The sequence below is a fragment of the Streptopelia decaocto genome (assembly GCF_964273445.1).
Source record: "Streptopelia decaocto genome assembly, chromosome: Z".
NCBI lineage: Eukaryota > Metazoa > Chordata > Aves > Columbiformes > Columbidae > Streptopelia > Streptopelia decaocto.
In genome coordinates, this window is record NC_138657.1 from 24152397 (window position 1) to 24173867 (window position 21471).

At 38.5% G+C, this 21471-nt stretch overlaps 1 protein-coding gene across 1 annotated transcript in view; it reads right to left on the minus strand.

Annotated features, from left to right (window-relative positions):
* PCSK5 (proprotein convertase subtilisin/kexin type 5) overlaps positions 1 to 21471 on the minus strand; it is a 193029-nt gene that overhangs the window by 116685 nt on the left and 54873 nt on the right. Inside the window, exons 4-5 of the mRNA XM_082075872.1 lie at positions 3974 to 4117; positions 1633 to 1709 (exon numbers count right to left, since the gene is read on the minus strand). Coding sequence (XP_081931998.1) covers positions 1633 to 1709; positions 3974 to 4117 — 221 coding nt within the window. The remainder of the gene's footprint in view (positions 1 to 1632; positions 1710 to 3973; positions 4118 to 21471) is intronic.

Sequence of the window (21471 nt, forward strand, 5' to 3'; positions counted from 1 at the left end):
GTTGAACTTCTGTATGAAAATAGGATGAGAAAGATATGCCTAGCAGGCAAAAGGGAAAAAACAGCTCTTGCATGTACTTGTTTCTAGACAAAAATATTTGGCAGCATGTAAACAGCATCAAATAAGAACAACTGAATGAGAACACAGGCCAAGATTGCAGTTCCAAGTAAATAAACTGTTATTATTTTTATTATTATTATTCAAATTAATACCAATGTGTTTCCATGTTAAACAGTATTTCTAGTCATCACAACTAAGAAATACATGTGTGTGTATGTATGTTTACTTATACAGCTTCTAAGCGCTAAATCTTTACACATTTCTCAATTCAGCCTACCAGGCAGGATAAGGCTGACTGACCAAAAAAGTATTTAGCAGTTCAGTTGACCTCAGTTTTCACAGTTATTTCACCATATGGCTGAAAGCAGTTATGACAGCTCCTTGAGATTCACTGCGAGACAAGTAGATCTATATGTAACAGGCAGCTATGCGTAACAAGGCCCTGCTCTTCAGCCTGTCCAGACATGGTTTACTGCTGTTATGAAGAACCCATTGACCAGGAGAGGATTCTCCCATCAAAGTGTGATCCAAGATTTCTCCAACTGGCTTCTCCAGTCAAACCAATGTTAAGTTTTGCTGCTGATTCTCAGCTTACACCTGCTGCTTTCTTCTGCATAAAGTTTGTGGTGTTGTAGGGAAGAGACAACACAAACCCAAATGCATTTCAGTTCTGTAAAGGACTACATTCCACTTCTTGTAGTCTCTCTTCTGCAGGCAAACAATACTAAATGCTTTCCACAATAAAAAAAAATCAACCAAACCTCAAGAAAGCATGTTGACAGCTGGTAGGATTATCCTTTTCCTAATTCAAGTTATTTCCTTCTGCCAAGTCCTAGTTGAAAAAATGTTACCAGCAAATAACTCCCTGAAATACTCCTGGGGGCAGAAAAGTGACCTGCTTCCTAAGGTGGGGTGTCCCTCCCTGTGTCTCTCCCAGGCTTCACCAAAGCACATCCAAAGAGCCGAGCTGGAATGACAAATATCAGGAAGCTGAGCTCTGAAGGAGAAATACATGATTTGTGGAGATATTTCCCACCAGTCATGTGATGCAGATATTATAATCCAGCAGAATTACCACTTTTGGGTTTATAAGGTATCTATCAAATCTCTACATATACAGTCTCCATCACTTTAAAAGACATTATTAGAGAGAAAAAAAAAAATCTCCATTAACTTGTCTGTTTCTTCAATACACAAAGTCTATGAAGTTTAAGAGAGTCAGAATACAAGCCAGTTGTCCCACATAATAACCCCCCAGAAAATCAATGAGATAACATGTGAGAAAAGTAAGAGTCACCCTTTATATATTGCAGAGGGACGGAAAATGGTTCATTTCATGTGACCAGAACTCTCAAAATAGTTTTCATGTGTTTTTGGATGGCTCTAAATGCTTTCAAAGATTAAGTGCCATACAGTGTGCATGGAAGAGAAATAAACATGTATTTCACAAAGATTTAAATGCAAATCATGCTGCTTTATGAGAATTCAAGTTTCCTAGACTTTCACAGAAGAAGTGATACTTTCTGTTTGATGAACTAGATTGAATATATCATGAATGTCATAGTGCCTTACTTGTTCTCGTTGCTGGCATCATATCGAGGCATAGGGTCAAAATCATTTCCATTGACATCAAAACTGGCCTGTGAATCCTACAGCCAACAGGAGAAAGAAAACCAGTTTCTCATTAATTAGCCATTGACTCATATGGCCTATAAGTTCTTCAACAGGTTGCTACAAGAGAGTAATTAGGTTAACTAACATTCCTGTGGTTTTATGATGATTGCATGTTTTAGGTAAGAATTATATATTTAATAATTACAGGAGTTACATATTTTATTTTATTTTTTGAAAAGGAAGAAGGATAACAAATGTTCTGAAAAAGCATAGTTTCATATCAGAGAGGAAATAAAAAGTGGTGTTTCATTAAACCAGAAGACTACATTTCTTCTAAGAAACTTTTGGAAGTTAAGAGAGTTCATTCTCAAAATAGGGATTCTGCTAAATGTTTCAAGATTCAAGAAATTATCTGCACAATGGTGACTGAAATTTCACTGATAGTTTCGAGGAATAAGAAAAAGGTCATTTTCTTTAAAATCTTGTTATAAAAATACAGCTTGAAATTCAACATAAACTTCAATACCATTTCCCTTGGAGCATTTCAAGTATTTGCAATATATCTCTGTATTTTTGTTCAATATTTTATATTTACCAGAGTTCTTACAGCTGAAAATAGTAAATAGCTGCTGGTTTGTATGGCTCCCATTAATTGATGCGGTAGCATGTTGTGTGTTGACATGGCAAGCAGCTCTTTTTAATCTCTTCTTTGTTCAAAACCAACTACCACATCCACCTCAAATATTCCTGTTTGCAGCCACACCAGCAGTAATCTGACATATAGAAGGCATTTGTCATCAAACAAGCAATGTGTACTGCTTTGGGGGAATTCCGTGCTGGTGTGAGGAAAGAGAGAGAGGAGGTGGTAAGGGAATAAATAGCTACTTTAAAATCAGTGGAAGGATAGTACTGGGATGAGGCAACACATGATACAATCTGGGTCATTCATTGAGGAGGTCAAATAATATTTGTCTTTTTCAAATAACTTAAGAGATTAAAATGAAAATTGTGGCAAGCACTGGGGATCAAGCATACATTGCCAAATAAGGCAACTGCCTGTCACTTGTGTTTGTGCAGTCCTCCTCATGTATTTCAAAGCTGAGTCCCATGTGTAGCAAGGGGAAAGACACAGATGTAAGTATGGCTAAATTAAAATAAATGGCTTTAAACTGTGGACACGATTACAGTTTTTGACGGGTTGTTAAATATGTTTTTTGTCACCTTCATCTCTTCAATGCTCTGTCAAGATTATATGCTCACTAGCAAAAAGCCTACGCTCAGGGCTCTTCCATAATACAAGATCTGCATCTGTAATGGGACTGAAGGTACGTGCACATCTTGTGCTGGTCAGCTTCATTAGTCAGGCTCAATTCGAACACATTTGTTTGTTTTCTTACCTTGTGTTAATATACACCTTGCATGCTTCATTTCAGAGAAATTATAAGGTCCTCAAGGTTGTGTGGTTTCATGTAATGCCTGCTCCCAAAGCTCAGGACTAATCACTTCAGCACAGCGCGGCCCTGATGCTCTGAACAGCTTCAAACTCTGACACTAATACATGAAGTCACACACCAGAGAAGCATCTTTTCCTTGCATTTCACAATCCTTACAAGGTATATTAAAATAATTGTTTAAGTATGATGAACCACAAGCAGACACCTCCTGAGGTGACATGAAACATGGGATGTGGAAAACAAAGCTCTATTACACATTGTGAGGAAACTCATTGGAGTTAAGAGAGATTTACTAGAAAGACTCCAAAATATTCTACACCTGTTTTTAACTCAGTGAATCATAACAAGTCATGTCCTTTTCCTTTCATATTATTTCTAGCAGTAAGAGAAATAGCTTTAAAAATAAATACATGGAAGGATATGCCTAAAATTACAGCCTTTGAGAAAAGCTGCTGTCTTGCTAGCTAAACGCATTGGCCAAAAATGGACTTCAGCTGCATGCATTAACTGAAAAGTAGCGTATTCCATTCATAAGATCTGAGAGTGTGAGGATATTAAGTAAAATACTTACAGAAAAGAGAAAAATATCCTATGATTAGTTGCAGTCCTTCAGAAATTCAGGACTCAGTTACAAGTGGCATTCAGATATTAAATATGTTCAGACTGAACATAGTCTTAACTAAAACGATACAGATTAACAAAAGATGTCTTAATTCCTCCCTGGGAGCTGTCTTTGTTTCTCCCTTGTATGATCCTTCCTTCTTCCCTACTCCATTTTTCCAGGAGCAGCAAATTTATTTAGGGTAATAACAAAGCAACATATCTGGACTCCGGTGGATACTCACATAATTTTGCAGCAAGTCTGGATGGTTTCTTTCAATGCCGTCATCCAGGATGGTGACCACAACGTTCTTTCCAGTGTAACCTCTCTTCCAAGCACCTACTATATTCATATCTGATTGGCAATGGTGGGTGTTATCACTGCAGTGCTGAGGAGAGGACATAAAGGTGTTGGAGCAGATTAGGGAGCAGTGTGGGGTTAAGATACTATCATACTTAGATTAACTTTACCATTTAAATCGGCACATGAGCATATTGATTTGAATAGCAAATATACAAGATCAACACCTTAATTTAGACAGCAAATAATTTAAAAAGAAATCCCAAATTAAATGAGAATTGCTAGACTTGGTTATTTCTCTTTCAGAGTACTCTTCATGTTAGCAATAGAAAAGTGAAGTGTCCAGCTATGCTGAGCTAGCACTAGGAGCCTTGTGTAAGACAAAGCAATTATTCCTGGCTGTTAAGCATGCTCGTTTGAAATGTATATTTGAATTACTTCAATTTTTTCATAAAAAACAAACCATATGTGGATAGGAGTAGACAAACGTCTGTACAAAAATGGTCACGGAAACAAAACTTGTTTTTTGGAGCTTATGTGCTCTAAAATTTCTTGACAGATTGTCAGGAAACTAATCCAGATTCATTTATATCTACAAAAGAAGGCTTTTGGCAGGTTTTGTGCAATATCAGCAGGAGATGAGCAGCAGTTAAGAACCTGTAACCAAAACAGCACCCTGAAAATCTTGCAGCTTAAGGTGTCTGATGGATTGTAGATGGTCAGACTGAGAACAGCTTTCAGAGCAACCAAGTCCAGTCTGGTGGAGAAAGAAAGTTTAGGGCACATTAAAACTGAAAGACTCTCCTTGATATGAATGCACCCAGCTCATGTGAAGAAATCTGGCTTGCCATGGCAATTAGACATGAACCTCAGGTATTCGTATGCCCCATTAGCAACTCTCCAGCCCACACGCGGAGCCCTCCCCTGTGAAGAGTGTTCAATGAGGCTCTCATTGGCACTGTTTTCCTCCAGCTGCTTCAGGCTCAGATAGAGTAACAGGAAAAAAAAAAAAGGCGGGGGGGGGGGCGGGGAGGGGAGCAGGGAAGGGAAAAAGCAAAGGGTGGGAGGAAGGAAAAGAAATTAAAAAAGAAACTTGCATCGCAGCAACTGTGGCCAGATGAGCACGCCCCACCTCACTCCCTGCCCCACTTCAGCCTCATATTATGGCAGTCCAGAATTTGTATGAGTATAAATACACTCAGAGGGATGCACTCTGCCTTGACTCGGTCTATCCCTCTCCTCCCAAATGTAAGCACACTGAAGAACTGTTAGGCATACTGGGTGCAAACTGGCATCAGATTACTATTAAATCGTAATTTTCCTCCTTCTTCTCCAGTCTACCATCCTGTGCTGTCATACACAAACCAAAGAATTTATGAGTGGTCATTTGCTGCTACTAAAGCAAGATTATATTATTAGGCACTACATATATGTACATAGAAGGAAGTCTCTCTCATGGTTCTTCCTTTGTGTCTGCAAGTATCTGTCTCTCTCTGACATCAGGGACTGGTTCCAAGGAATGTATAGGGCAAGCTTAGTGCTTTTGTTCTGTGTATTGCACGAAAATGCTCATGCTGCTGGCTTTATGAAATTAATTACAGTCTAAACTTGCCATCTGTACACTGAATGTGATGATTGTATACACAAGGCTTACTAATGTACAAACAAGGGAGATAAAAGTGCGTAATGTTTCCAGCTGCCTTTGCATTTTTCAAAAGTGTTACTGAATTAAGCATCAGAAAATACCTGCAAAAGCTATGAATATCATCATTCACATTTTGCTGATGTGAAGACAAGGAGACAAAAAGTTGGAAGCACAAGCCTCCAGCCACAGAGTAAACCCAAGAGAGAGCTGCAATGGGCACTCAGAATTCCTGGCTCTGACTTCCAGTCAGATTTACTGGGCCACTACACTGTCCCTTCATCCCCTTCTTTGAAATGCCAAATGACCCTTCGGCTGCTTTGCTGACTGTCTCGTCCTTTCTTCTTAGAGGATGAGCTTGTTTTGCTTCCATGCCAGCCAAACCACTCAGGCTGAGCAAGTATATGTGTTTTTAATCCCCATTCCCTTGCAAGCTCTTTGTCTTGCTGCCAGAAGATCACTGCCTTTTCCCTTAATGGTGTTGGCACAGTCAGTTGCCCTTGCTCACCTTACCTGAACTTCTGCATTTGTGGTGGTAACTGAAGGGGGCTAATTCATCAGCTGCTTTGCCACATTCATATAGACAAACACAAAAGACATCTCTTACTTTACCATGTGCTCTGATGATTACCTCAAGAGACGTGCCAGATCAAATTGATATTCAAATTACTTTGCTCTGCTCCAAGACTGGGCAGAAAGCTACTCTAAACAATTTTTCTGCATAAAAGAAATGTCAGGGGTAAAGCAGGCATACCTGTATGTCCACTTATGGATCACAGCATCTGTAACATATGGATAAGAAGTGCAAAGGCAGCAGAGAAGTATATAAATGAGAGTAGCTCAAAAGCAGGTGAAGGGTTCAGGGCTTATGCTTACAATATACAACTTATTCTCAAATCCTGTTAAAAATAGCATATTTGTTTTCTTTTCACCTCTATTCCTTAATCTTCTACCTCCTTTCAATTCTTTTATACCTGTGCTCTTCTCTCCCTGCGTCGAGCATATTCTTCTCTTCCAGTACTGCCTTTTACCACTTAAATTCAGGTTCAACACCTGATCTCAGACTCCTGTATTTTAACAACAGACTATACCTTCCCCTAGATTAGTGTGATTTTCTCCAGATTAAATAAATTGTGTACTTTTATCTCAAAGAAGTCAGATTTGGCTTTTATCAGAACACTTTAAATCTCTGACTGCAATTACTCTTCAAATCCTGCATAATACTGTACACACTGAACAGCACCTAAGATGCCATTTACTACTTGGTTTCACTTGCACTTTTTCCTGTCCCTTTAAATTCCTCTTTCCTTCAGAAACATTTATTGTAAGGAATTTTCCACTACTGAGTTTTATTCTGTAATTTTTCTTTAACCTTGTGCTGCTTCTTTACCACCTACCGAAATTACTTCATCAGCTTCTTAGCAAGGGGATGTTTTTTTAGTGAATTTGGAAGCACTGTTTCAATTTACAGTGTTACCCAAATAAAAAATAATAAAACATATACCATGATAATAAAAATCATGTGATCCAGAGTGACTGAATTTTATACCAATGGGCAAGTACTGCATTTTATAGCTCATTTTCAATGTAGTTTTCTTGCTTTCTCTTTTTAGAATAAAAACAAACATTGTCATGACAATGTACACAACGGCTGTTTGCTCAGAAGTTTTAAAGACCAGTTGTGAGTTGGCAGGTCTTGGATCTCATTTAGTGGAGCATTACATACGCTTTGGATCCCAGAAAAGCTCTGAAACAGTTTCAAGTCAGAGATTAGAAAACATAGACTCCTTAGTAAGAAGAAAGAAAAAAGAAGAAAAAGAAGAAAGAAGAAGAAGAAGAAAGAAGAAGAAAGAAGAAAAAAGAAAGAAGAAAGAAGAGAGAAAAGAGAAGGAAGAGGGAAGAAGGAAGAGAGGAGAGAGGAGAGAGAAGGAAGAAGGAAGAAGGAAGAAGGAAGAAGGAAGAAGGAAGAAGGAAGAAGGAGGAAGGAGGAAGGAGGAAGAAAGAAGGAAGAAGGAAGAAGGAAGAAGGAAGAAGGAAGAAGGAAGAAGGAAGAAGGAAGAAGGAAGAAGGAAGAAGGAAGAAGGAAGAAGGAAGAAGGAAGAAGGAAGAAGGAAGAAGGAAGAAGGAAAAGTCGTCTCCCTGGTTCCATTGCAGTATTAATTAAACAGTCTTTGGCACAGACAGAAACAAGCAGACTTCAGTCGTGCAGACTACAGTCATATTCTCTTCATTGGGGGTTTTGTCAGGTACTAATCTGCAAGCATGGTGAGAAGTTACACAAGAACGTGCACAGAGGAAGGACAGCCAAAGGCCTATTCTTTGACCTTGATCAACACAAGCAGGTAGAAGGAGGACACCAAAGGCCAAGGAATGGATCCTGGCATTTTGTGGAGCTATCAGAAAAAAGAGACTGTCTATCTGTTCTCTGAGGGGAATTATTATTATGGAATTATTTTCTTCTGAGTTTCGTCTTTAAATAATTTCTGATTATTGCTGCACACAATGTTTTTATGCTCTAGTAAGAGCAGGCAGATAATATGAAGTCCAATTCATGTTAAATACAAGATTTTTTGCATTAAATACTATCTGACTTCAGCAGTCATGCTTTACTGAATTGCTACTTTTTTATTTGTGACTGTATCAAGAGAAATTTTTCAAGAGTGTACCATATTAAATATTTAACATCAACTTATTGCTTGTGCAGCTTCAGAAGTTTTAGTTAATTTACCTCAGAGATGAATTTGGTTTTTAAGCTTTATTGATTCTTTAAGTTAACAAACAAAAATATACTTAGAGACCAATAAGAAGAATCACAGACATATGTCATTTTATGCCTGTTCAAGCAATGAAGAAGAACAGGAAATCAATATAAAAGGGCTTCTTGTATTCACAGGAGCATCTGATGGCTATAGTGAGACAAGAAAAATTTACAAGACTATATGTATGTTTTTTTGCAGTGAAAAATAAGGAGCTCATAAATCTTGTTCTTTGGCTGTGATTACATTATTATTCTTTCCAAAACCAGAATAATTCATACTGTGTTAAATTTGTATTCAAGACAATTCCATCACTTTATCATCACTGGCACTTTTTTAAAGTGAGCGTGGGTTGTTTTTCTCTGACCTGTGTGATGGCTTAAACATGAGTTAATTCAGGGAAGCCCTGCATGTCCTTGTTCCACAAGCTGAGGATATTGCAGCCTTTTCAAGAGTGAGAAGCTTCCCCCCTTCTAGTTCTGCAGACAGCAAAGTTTCTCTGCCAGCTGCATGTTCTGGAAACTGCAGAGGCACAGAAGTAGTCTGCCTCTAGCACCACCTCCTTTTCTACATGGGGCATGACCTGTGGCTCCATGAGGATGTCTGTCTCTAGTCCTATTTCTTTACTATGTGGCAGCAACATGAGAGTCACCTTCAAGGCAATGAAAGAAAGGTAACTAAAAATGCCTCATGATCATTGTACATGTTACGCCACCTCTATTAAGAGACAAATACAAAAAGCAACCTTCACAAAAACTGCAAAAGGTCCACAACACCATCCTAAAGAGCAAAGATTTGTATATGTACAGACAGAAATGAAAGAAGATGAAGAAGAAAAAAAGATGAAGAAGGTGAAGAAGAGGATGATGAAAAAGAAATTCTGAATAAAGGCAGTCATAGTGTGTTCGTTTGACCCTGGATGCAAAAATTATCCGTACAAATGGCTTATTACAGACCTGGTGCATCTTGTATATCCTTGAATCAGTGCTCACATGTTGAGAGGGATGTGTCAATGTAGGGACAGATTTCTCCCTGGGAAGTGTTGGAAAAATGTGATGCAGAATGTCTTGTGGAGTCAGCAAAGAACAGAAAGGAGAAAGTAAGTAATTTCCACAGGTTGTAGCTACTGCTAAGAACTGCAGGAAGGAAATAAGCACACATGGAAATATATGTACATATGTGGCTGTTCTGTCTGCAGATGATTGTATGAAGACTGTTACTACTGCTGCTGCTGCTGCTGCTGCTACTACTACTACTGATACTACCACTACTATATAAATAGCCTACTTAGCATGAAAAGACCAGCAAATGGATCAAAAAGTAATGCATTTTTACCTGCCTGAAGTCCTGTCTAGGAAAAAAAGTATGACAATTCTTTTATTAATTAGAGAGTATATGTGAAAAGAACAGCTGCTTCCTGGCCTCAGCTGCACACCATCAACCCCAGGGATTCAGTATTCATGAAGGATGAATAATTCCTCAAAGAGACAATTCTTTCCATTCTGCCATTTTTGTGGCCTTTGCCTCATATTTTTATTTGACCTTCTCTAAGTTTCAAAAAAGAAAGAAAAATAGGGCAGTTTTACAGAAAGTCCCAAGATTTTTTTTAAAACACATCAGTTCGCAGAGTCACAGTTATCTAGTAAGACCAAGTTTCTCCCTTTCTCTCTCCATCTAGACTTGAAGTTTTCATTCTTTCTAAGATAACAACTAATCAGAGAGATTGTAAGTCTTGCTTTAAAATAATTCGGGTAAGTTTCTAAGGATCATTTACACAGTACTAAAGACAGATTCTTCACAATTTACTTTTTAAGCTGTTTTCAAGCCAAAGACCATTGCTTCTATCTCAAGTTGTTAAGAAGCAGGGGAGAAGACGGTGGTTTTATTTAGACTTTGTGTGAACATATGTGACAGAATCAAACTAACCACATGGAGAGAAGGCCATGAGCAGATGGTTTCAATTAATCATTCACCTTCCCAGAGACTGATGAGAGTGTGAGGAGCCCAGGGCTTACGCAAATCCACTTCTGTCCCCTTTCCTTCTCTTTCCATTTTATAGGGAAAAGAGAAAAGTGATACTGAAGAAGGATATGCTGTTATGGGAATTCTGAGGGTGGGAGAGGAGCAAGGAGCTGATTTAAGACGGACCAGGAAACTTGTTTTTCTAAGAATGTTGTGAACTTGTAGAAATGAGAGAACTCGTGAGGAAATAGATGAAGAGGTGTTGGCTGTGAGTGCTCATACCCAGATTTTAAGGACTGTTGGATTACTGCAGTCTTTTTATTTTTATCTTATGTTCAGGTCCCTCTGATCCATGAACCAATAGCCTGGTGACATCTGGTGTTAATGGTAGGATGTCCTGGGGCAGAAGGAGGGAGAGAAGAACAGTAAGAGGGTGGGATGTGAGACAACAGGACTTGTTCTGGAGGATGAAGGAAAGACGTATGTCCCCACTCTTTCTCAAGGGACAAAAGAGGGTAGTAAAAGCAGGGTACATATAAGTCAGAAAATTATGACTGCCTCATATTCCATTATTAGAACGGAGGAGTTTTTCCCTGTTTTCCTGTAGGCATGTGGAGTTCTCAAGCCTGGAGCTGTTTCACAGTGCCTTTACCTCAGCAATAAACATCTGTGCTACTTGATACCTAGAAACCTTTTCCCTAAGAACCATAAAAAGCCATCAGGCTATTGTACCCCTGGTCCCATTATTTGCTTATTTGGTATGTCAGAGGTGATTATAACTTTCCAGAGGACAAACTTCGAGCTCATGAAACTATTATCTTGAGACAGAAGTATAAAAATCGCTCCATAGCGTCCTTAGACGGCACTGCAGGAATGTTTAATCTAATACTGAAATGCATGCTGTGAAAATTCATTAACAATACAGGATCAGACTCAGATGAATGGCTGCTATTTTAGTTTGTCTATAGGGAAGTAAGTGCCTGCGGTACCAATGGGCTTTTCACCATTTGAACGTGCTAGAGTCGATGAATGCAAGGCCCACTATGTATTTATTATAAGAGAAACCTGGGAAGATAAGGCCAAACCACTAGAGGGAGTGGCTAGTTATATTTTGCAGATGAGATCATGTGGCAGAAATGAGAGAGTTAGTCCAGTGAAATCTAGGGAAGCCTGGGAAGGAAAAAGAAAGCCTATTCAAGAACAAAGCAAATGAAAAGATTTGCATTAGGCAAAAAAAACCCCCCACAAAGTTACTCCTGTTACTGTCTTAGGAGATTTGACTCAGTCCTTCTGCAACGGTGAAGGTTAGTTCAGAGACACATGACACACTGTGCACAAAAGACTGCAAAATAGGCAACAAATGGAAAAAGGTTGTGAAAATTGCAAAGGGTCTTACAGGAAATCTCAGCAGAGTGTCGTAATTCAAGTTATCACAGAAAACTTACATTATGACAGGAAGGTTCTGGAGAAGTCCAATATATTTGCAAACACTGTTTAAGGAGAACAGGACACCAACCAACATCTATGGAGCTTTCTAGTGTCAGTACTTCAAAGGACTTGAGGAGCTGCTGCTAAACTAAACCCCCAACTTCATCACTAAAGACACCTAGATTGTGTTGACTGCAGCAGTATTATGAATGAGCTTCCCTCAGTTGCAAATAAAGTAATTGAGTATGTGGAACTGATCTGAGAACATAATTTCAAACTGATCCTAGCCTCTCATGAGGAAGTTAACAGGAGATTTGACATGTCATTTTGTACTTTGAAACCATTATGACGGCTTAACAGATATAGTTGTACTTATTTTGTTTAACAAACCATTACTAAGAGTGTGCAATTATTAAGTCTCAAATCTTAGGAGGCTATAACACTTCCTCGTAGTTCAGGAAAGTTGAGATTACATTCTTACAGAGCACACTGTCAAATCTGGTGACACAGAAATTAGTGGAACTGGAAGTAAGGATGGCAACAGAGACAGAGTGATCTGGATCATCTTTGAAGGTAAATCTATTTAAGTAGTGTGTTTGTAATATAATTTTATATAAAATCATGCATAAAATTTTGCACCTAGGACTGAAAGTGCAAGGCATATAACAAGAGAAAATGTCCAGAAACACATTAATGGTAAAAAGGATTTAAGATGTAAGGTAAACAGCCACCTACAACTTCAAGAAGGTGCTCTCACCATCCATGTATTATTCCTTGATAGATAAGCAGTGGGATAACAGGGAAAGTGGGTTTATACTGTGGGAACAGCAGTTCCAGCTAAAGGGCCTTGGACAGATTATACAGAAGTATGTTTTTTATGAGTGTAAGAAGTGATAGCCCAGGCCAGTGAGAATGATATCTTGGGTCGGAAAACCGCCCCTATATGTATGATGTGTGAATGTTGGGCCTGAACATGTGAATGAGTGGGTCAGAATGCCGCTCACAAAATATGCATGGGAACGTGACTGAAGACAGTCACAACGTGAGTGTGGTGTGTTTAGAATAACATGTTTTGAAAAAAACTGTCTAACATCTTGGTCCAGCCCTGTATCTGTAAACATATAAATTGAGAACTGTTATTAAAGAGAGCTCAGCTCTGCCTGGCTCTGCTCTCACTGCTAACAAGAACTCTGTGCCTGTGCCTCTCTGTCTGCATCCCTGTGTGTGTTGTTTCTAATCGCTGCATACACACTTTTTTTAAGGACAGCAATGATACTATTCCTGGATGACATGTGCATGTGCCTAGTATTGATGTTTCGAAAAGTATACTCTTGGACAATGAGCAATGAGTCTTCGCTGCTTGTTTTCTGAACAAATGCTGGAAACACAATTTACAATGATTCTTATCAAGCTCAAATAATTTATCAATAAGAGGGTGAAGACAAGACTTGAGTGCATCATGCATGTAACTCAACACAGTGGAGAATGGCCTAAAACGTTAAGATGTAAGATTTTTAATAGTTAGTGATTAAGACAAATGCTCAATGCTCTTACAGATGTGTTTCTTACTAATGTGATATTTTATCTAGTATATATATGATGTCTTACTGAAAATCTGCTGCAGCTTAATTAGAAATTCTGGGCTTGTGATTGCACATTACCAGTTGTACTGACTGTTGGTCTAACTAAATGATCATGCAGTCCTCTGCCGTATCTGTGAAATGAGTCAACCAAAGGAGTTCAGATCCCGATGCTGGCTTCTGTGAGGCTAAAGCAGCTCTGTGTCAGGAACTTCACAGAAACCTCAGTGGGAAGTACGATCTGGGAGACATACATTTTCTTCTGCCATTTAACTGCCTTCAAATACTTTGAGACAGAAATTCAGTCTCTGCCGTTAGGTGTTGCTTTAAATACAAAACAAAAAACTCCACTCTACATATGCACGGAAACATTAATTACTATGAATAAAACTCAAATATGCAAAGCAATAATGTCAAAAGGGAATTGACATGAAACATTCAAATGAGGTGATGTTTTGAGTTTTTTCCCCTTTTACATTTAGGACTGGGTGACAAAAATTTTGAAAGCATATTTTACTACTTCTGGAGCAAAATCTAGAAATCTTAATTGATGAGCATTTCTTTGCATAGATATGGATTGTTTTGAAACAGAAAAATACGAGTGTATTTGGTTGCTCTGCTATTTGTATGAAAGATAAAGTTGGTTTTGTTTGTATAACCTTGCCACTGTGTAAAATAAATAAGACTTTTGTATTGATTCAACTGAAAATCTGTTTCGGAGTCTTGCTACAGACACTGATCAATTCCTACATAGATCTAGGGCTTTACATAAAACAATCCATAAAACCAACTAAAGAGTAATCACAACGTAATAGCAGGCTTATCTAAACACAAAGTTTGGGCTAGTTAGCAGCCAATTAATGTTGGGTTTGAAGTCACTGAAAAAACATGAACAAAACATTTAAGTACACACTTAAGTTTATGAATATGCTTAAATCTATCCTTGATCTGCAAAGCATTCAGGTTAATGCCTAATTCCAGAGAGGTGCATGAGACCTCATCACATACATGCCTGTGTACTTTGTTGTGCAGCATAGCCACTTTGTTATTAAAGAATTATCTCTTTTCTTATGAACAGCCAAACAACTTTATTTTTTTTCCCTTGTTCAGCCACTTTTGCTCAGTTACCCTGTCATTCTTTGACTATGGATGCCAGGATTTAACATGAGTTCAAAGGGCAGAACAAGAATCTAGGTGAGAACTTTCCAATTCACAATGAATGTTTTATGTGATTGCTCTTTATTTTTCTCCTTGTCTCTTCCCCAAAACCAACACATGAACAACTGAACAACTTGATGCAGTGTGACTACAGTCACAGGGTTGCTACAGAAAGGAGAAATGGGGGAAACCTGCTGAATGCTGTCATTGCATGCTTTATTTTTAATTTGAACTTTCTTATCTTAATCAATTTCCTAGTAGCATTTTTCTAGCACCTAGAAAAATGGTGATGAATTAGAATTTTATTTCATGTTTTTTTAATCTAAACATGTACAGACATGTAAATTGTTCCTGTCCTTCCCAATACAACATGGCTGCATCGGGAGATCTCTGCTGCTTAGTGCCTGTCTGGAGGCAACGTGGGTCATAACCTCTGTTTCATTCACAGTCACACTCATATGTACCTGTTAAGCAGCAAAAACAGATTAATGGCTCAGCCTCAGGTTTATTTTCCCTTTTAGATTGTGGGATAAATCTTGTGTGTGAGTCTTTCAAACGCTGAGACAATCTAAGACTTTTTCTAGGGCTTGGCAAAGTAACAAACCAAGCTTACAAAGTGGTTTTGGCCACCCTTGTAGATTCATTCATGAGACTATCTACTGAATTAGCCCTCTGAATGTTTCAGTGGTAATAGTTTACACAATATATAACATGGTCCAAGGCTATCAGCATGTTTGAAGTCCCAAACAAGATCAAAGCTACTTCACACAGTGTGGTCAATACTTGAAGCTTTTGAATACTGGAAAAGAAGCAGCAGCCAAACATAGTGAAAACAGACCACATTCCCAATATGAGTGGGCTTAAAAGATAGGAACCTTTCAGATTTGTGTCCTCCATCACTCGTTGGTATCACCCAACTTCCCTTTTAAGCAGAAAATGGATCTATGTTGTAAAAGTGTGTTTGTGCAAACAATTTCAAAAGACAGACATAAAACAGAAGAATGCTTTCACTTTCACAATACTTTTTTCCTCTTATGTAGTAATTCATCACCAATCTGTTGTGGGAGCAGATGGCAACTGCAGGAGACAATGTTTGGAAAGGAAAATCATATGAGGGTAGCAAATACACCTAATAGGAAGTCAAAACTAAGGGAGTGGACACCCTAAACTGAGTGTCGAGACCCTCAAGAAAGCTGAATCAATCTAACTTCTCAGTGTTCTCAGTGTTGTCAGAAAAGTTAATCCTGCTCCTGCTCCCTCTTTTTTTTTTTTTTTTTTTTTTTTTTTAATGTCTCTGCTGTTCACCTAATCAAAAGAGATGGTACAAAGGATTGGGACAGGATTGAAAAGCTGGGGCAAAGATACTGTAGGTCATAGGATGGGACACACAGAGCCTTGAGCTTGTCTTTGGTGTCTTGGGAAACTTCATCATCAGAAAAGGGCTCTGAGAAAGTCTTGAGACACAAATTCAGTGAGCTACAAGAATTTAGGGATTTTTTCCAGAATCGTGTTTTCTGTAAGCAGACTGGCTCCTTACCAAGATGTAAGGGCTGCAACACTTTCTATGTAGGCTGTATTAATTCCTCTATCCACGTTTCAATTCATGTAGATAAGAACTTAGTTAACCAAGGATATATGGGTTTCAGTGTTTCAGCAGCTGGGATCATGTAAAGCCCATTCAAACACTGCATCTGAAAACTTGCACTTAAACTTTCCTCGACAGCCTACTTGCAGCCAGACGAGTGACTTACAAGGAAAGAATGTCTCCTCGTGATTCTACATCAAACCTGGATGTGGAAGAGTACATAGAAGTTGAAGAAAGGAACAGTTGAACATTCAACCTTTTGTAAGTTCAGAAACATATTTTCATTGATTAACACATCTTTATTTTTTTCTAAACAGGTTTTCTGGCTCTCAAATGTAGTCTTATGACCAGGAGTTATTATTCATAAAAAACAAAATGCTATCTCCCAAGCAGTAGTTCACTGATTATTAATAACTTGTCTTACCCAAAAGACACAGAAGAGGAAAACCCCACTGTATACTTAATGTTTAGTCTCTCATGTATACTTTTATCTGCTTCTCCTTAGGCTTCTGTGCTTATACTACTTGGGTTAAGTATAGTTTTGAATTGTTTTCAAAACTGAAAAGAACATGCTTTGTTTTCTTAGGAATTGAGATAAAAATAGATAAAGACAAGGCAATTGCACACTTAAATGCCATGCTACTCATGGATTAGTGGACTCTAATGCAGAGGAAAGTGTAAGACAAAAGTGGTATCAGTACTGTAAAAGATTTATACCTGTATCTCTTGGGGCTGTTTGAGGCTCATCCCTCCTGCATGCTTCCTCCCCCTGGCCATCATGCATTTCTGCTCTTTGCTGGAAATGGGTTTATTTTGAAAAAGCCAGTGTTTAAATTTTTGCAGAATTTATAGCCTCCACAGCAAAAAGCAAGGACAGATGTTGCCTATATTGCTCCACACCTGGTATATTTTCCAAAAAGCCCTACTACCTCTCTTTGAGGAGACTTGGGGGTCTTGTGCTGACAGGGTCTCCTGTATTCAATGACTGAGTCCAAAATGATCACTTAATGTATTTAGATTAACTTTCATGGGAACTGTATTTAAAAGTCATGCATATGTGCAAACATTTTCTGGGTTTCTCTCCATAATGGCGCTGACAGTGTTTGCTATAGTTTTAGTCTCTTCTGCTAACTGTTTCTTGTTTGGCTAGGAAAAAACTCCTCTTCACAGGGCTGGAGCAGCAGTTGTAACTCACAAAAGAGTTCATGACATCAGAAGCAGCTACAAGAAATGCCAAAGATGACCTGCATCTAGTGAAGTGGTGCAGAACACACTTTATTGAAGTCTCCATCCTCACTGTGTTTGCTTGTGCTGGGTTTTTTTTGTTGTTGTTGTTCGGTTTTTGTTGGTTATGTTATGTTTGGTTTGTTTGTTTGTTTAAACATGGTTGAAAAAGGAGTGCGAACTAAGGTCAAAAAAAGGTCAGTGAGAATTAAGGTCCTTTGCATGCTTGTAATTTTAGTCATAATGTTTGCACATGCAATATACAGAATGACACCTTAGAGCATGGTTGCAGGAATCAGGAGAGCTGGATTTTGATGTTGCCGGTCTCATGGAATCCTATATCACATGGTATCTATCTCCAGTAAAGTGGAGTAAAATGATACTTAAAGACTGGCATAAGAGCTAACATCCTAGAGCTAAACAGTGATTCTCCAATTTCTCCTTTGCAAGAGATACTACACAGATCAGTCTCTCCTCTGTACAGAATTGTTGGGAAATTGCCTTATAGAAGCACAACACTGATTTTCACTCCCTGATTGGGAAGTATAATAATATAGTTACTGTTTCTGTCAGAGATGTATGGAAGACTCATAGGTTATGAGTTTGCTTCTGATGAGGGCATGCTGTACATTTCACACCACTTCATTCTTTAACAACCAGACCACAGACAGGCAAGCTTCAGAACTGGGTTCATCTGTACTGTGGCCGCGCACTTCTGTTTATTTTGGGATTCCTGATATTTGTATGGTGTTCTTTATGTGTGTGGGGGGCGGGGCGGGCGGCGGTGAAGCTATAAAATATTTCTTAAGTAGATATAACATTTAGCAATCACTTTCCTGAAGTATCTGCAATTTTACTATGCAAACAATAGAAAAAATATATAAAGGGAGTGTTTGAAACAAGGCAGTGTTTTTTATAATTAAATTGCCTCTTCCTCTTTTTCAGTGTCATTAATAGAGCACTCAGTGTTACACACTAAAAGAAATTGTTATTACTATTTGATATTACTTGGTTTTGGTTAAATCTGAAAAGTGGCTATCTAACCAAGCAGTTGCTCTTAGAAAACTGCTCTTATAAAGTTATGATGAATAAATTCCTTCTCCTTTGAAAAGAGAAAAAGTCTACTTGCAGATAAGTACGTACCTCTGTATATACATTAATGTTTTTCCTGCTGAAATGCTATGACAGATAAAAACTAAAATACACCTAATTGTGCCCCGGTATGGCACACTTTACAGCTGTTCATGTTAGCAATTTTCTGTCCATTTATATTCCATATAATTTATTGTTAGCTGTTTAGTTTGAACTAAACTGAAGGCAGATATTTGTTATAGCTCATTAGAAATTCAGTAAGGATTTTGTGACACTATCATTTGCTTACTAATTGCGGAAACTAGTCAGAAAGGCAGTTCAGAAAAACAAAATATTATACACAAATTGTATTTCAGAAACCACATTATCTAGAAAAGTACCTTCAGTTTCTTAATGTGACTCAGTTGTTGCCCAGAAAAAAAATCCATTTAAAATAAATTATTGAAAGATGAAATAAAAGTGGATACTCTCCCTCTGAAGATAAAATCATTGTAGTAAATAGGCAAAGGAATTTTGCTATTGCTGTATGATTTATTACCAAATCTTTGACACTCAGCAAAATCTCTCCCAAAGCAGGTACGGAAATGGTTTCATCATTGCTGCTTCTTAGTTCAGTGAAAATGCCGCCACAAGCCCTGAACGGTGCTGACTTCCATTTTGTGTTTCCTGGGTGCTTCCAGGGCTGCTTATCTGGAAGCCAGAACTGAATGTCCCAGAGGAACACATCAAGTAGCCTATCTGGTTCTTCTGTCTTTAAACTATTTTCTAATCTTGCTGAACTCGTTGCACTAATAATCTCTTTTCAGTAGATAAGGATAAATCCACTTTGCAGGGTTTTGATTAAGTGTGCTGTCATCTTCCAACAGGAAATGAATTTAGGTCAAATAGTGTATTACCTGACCTTATGTTACTAGTTCTACCTTGACCACAGTGAACAAGAGGTGTGTTTCCATGTACAGATTTGCAAGGTAATGTTTGGACAGGCAGTTTGATTCTTTTTAAAAGCGCTTTCACTCAAGTTAAATCACAGATCGTCTTAACCTTCTAAAACACCAACAGCTCAATCTTCGCATGCAACAAAACCCACAAATACAAGAAGTGCATGCAACAACAAAACCAAATTACAAAATATGCAAAACACTAACAAGCACGCCATGTCACCTCAGAAAGAACAATGATTTGGCTTCCATTGCAGAGACAGAAAGAAAGAAAGAGAGAATTATTCTTGGGAGGGCAATAAAAAGAGAGTGAGGTTTTCCTTTGCTGCCAATGTCTGGCATAGGTGGGTTGGAAATAAATTTTTAGCAGGTCATAAAGGAGGGTGACAGGTATTCATTTGTTAGTATGTGACAGGTGAAATTCTGTCACAAATTCTGTCTCCTTTGTATCCAGGCTGGCACTCAGACGCAGTGTGAACTCTCCTCCTCCTTTGTCTCTCTCCAGCCCATCCCATCAGGTGTCTGTCACTCCTTCCTGGGTCCCACAGCCCCACCGCCTCAGCTGACCTAACTGAGGGACAGGCCAGGGATGTAAAATCCCCTTTTCTCTGTGTTGCTTCTCACACTTGGGGTTTGAAGAAAGGCACAGGATAAGCCAGCTCCCCGTAGATCTCATCAATGGCATCAGGGAGGCAATTGGCCAGTTTAACTCTTCACCTCCAACTTCACAGCTGCAGCACCCTGGGAGACTCACATTACTCACTGCTGATAGAAGCTTATTAGCCCCACTCTGGCTGCCATCCAGAGTCAACTACACCGTGTCAGAGCAGAGTGTCTGACCCTCCCTGTGAGTGCTCCTACAGCTCACCTGGGAGCTCACAAATATAACTGGAGAGCTCTATGGAACATATTGGAGGAATTTTCTGAAGAAACAAAGTAAGCTGGGTTCACCAGACCCTTCACCAAACCTCAAAGCAATGCTGACTTCACAGTCCTCACTGAAAGTGGAAAGTAAGCAACTTTTCCTGGGTTTTGGGTTCAGCATCAGAGCTCACTCAAAGCAGCCAGCTCTGGATGCAACTAATTCAGATCTCATTAGTCTGCATGGACTGCTCTTAACTGCAGTATAAATTATATTTCATCTGTCTATACCAGAAATCTTCCAGTGCAAATATAAAGGGATGAGTGATAAATATTGACTGATAAGTTAAGCTTCTCAGCAACTCTCTTATCTTCAATAATTTTCTAAAAATCTCAGTAACTTCACACTACATTTATAACTGTGCAACAATATTACATAGCTGTCTTGTCCAAGTAATTTAGCAAGCATTATTCAACAAGTAATTTGTAAATGTTGGTTTCCACTGTGGCTCTGTCACATAGTTTTATTGTGCCCTGCTGTCTCTGTTACAATCCTCTTCCACCTTGAATCCCTTGAAATGCTTTGCATTTGTGGCATCTGCTTGTTCTTTCAGTCCAGTTTTGGAAATCAGGAATGCTCTTCCAAAAGCCCCCAGATATAAGTCATAATGTAAGCAGTTGGAGGAACAGCACAGCCAGACATTGTATCTTTTCTGAGGTTTACAGACGCCTATTAGAGTATCTTTTTCAGAAGTTTTGTAAGAAAAATTGACTTTTTCAGCAACTGAAGTGCTTTATATATACTACTGTGTTTTTCTTAGTTTTAAAAAGACTAGTTAAAATATAGAATCTTACAGTCCTTTTCCATATTGCTACCTCTCAGAAAACTAGCAGACTATGGAGAGGTACAAAGCAACTTTACAAAAGTCCTCCTTTTGGGTTCCAAACAGAAGACTGTAAAGTCATCTGCTTTTGACACTCCTCCAAAAGCATTTTGTTTGCCACCTACTTTCCCAAGGCACAGTTACATCTAGAAAGAAAGAACAATGAGGCATAAATGCGAAGAGAAAATAGCAAAGGTTGAGAAAAGAAAAGAGATTCTGAAATATAAAAAGATTTTTCAAAAGAGGAAGTAATTCATTTGTAGAGATCAACAGCAAAAATAGACCTTCAAATGTTTTAAAACAGAAGGTGAGCTGACATCACTGTGGACCTA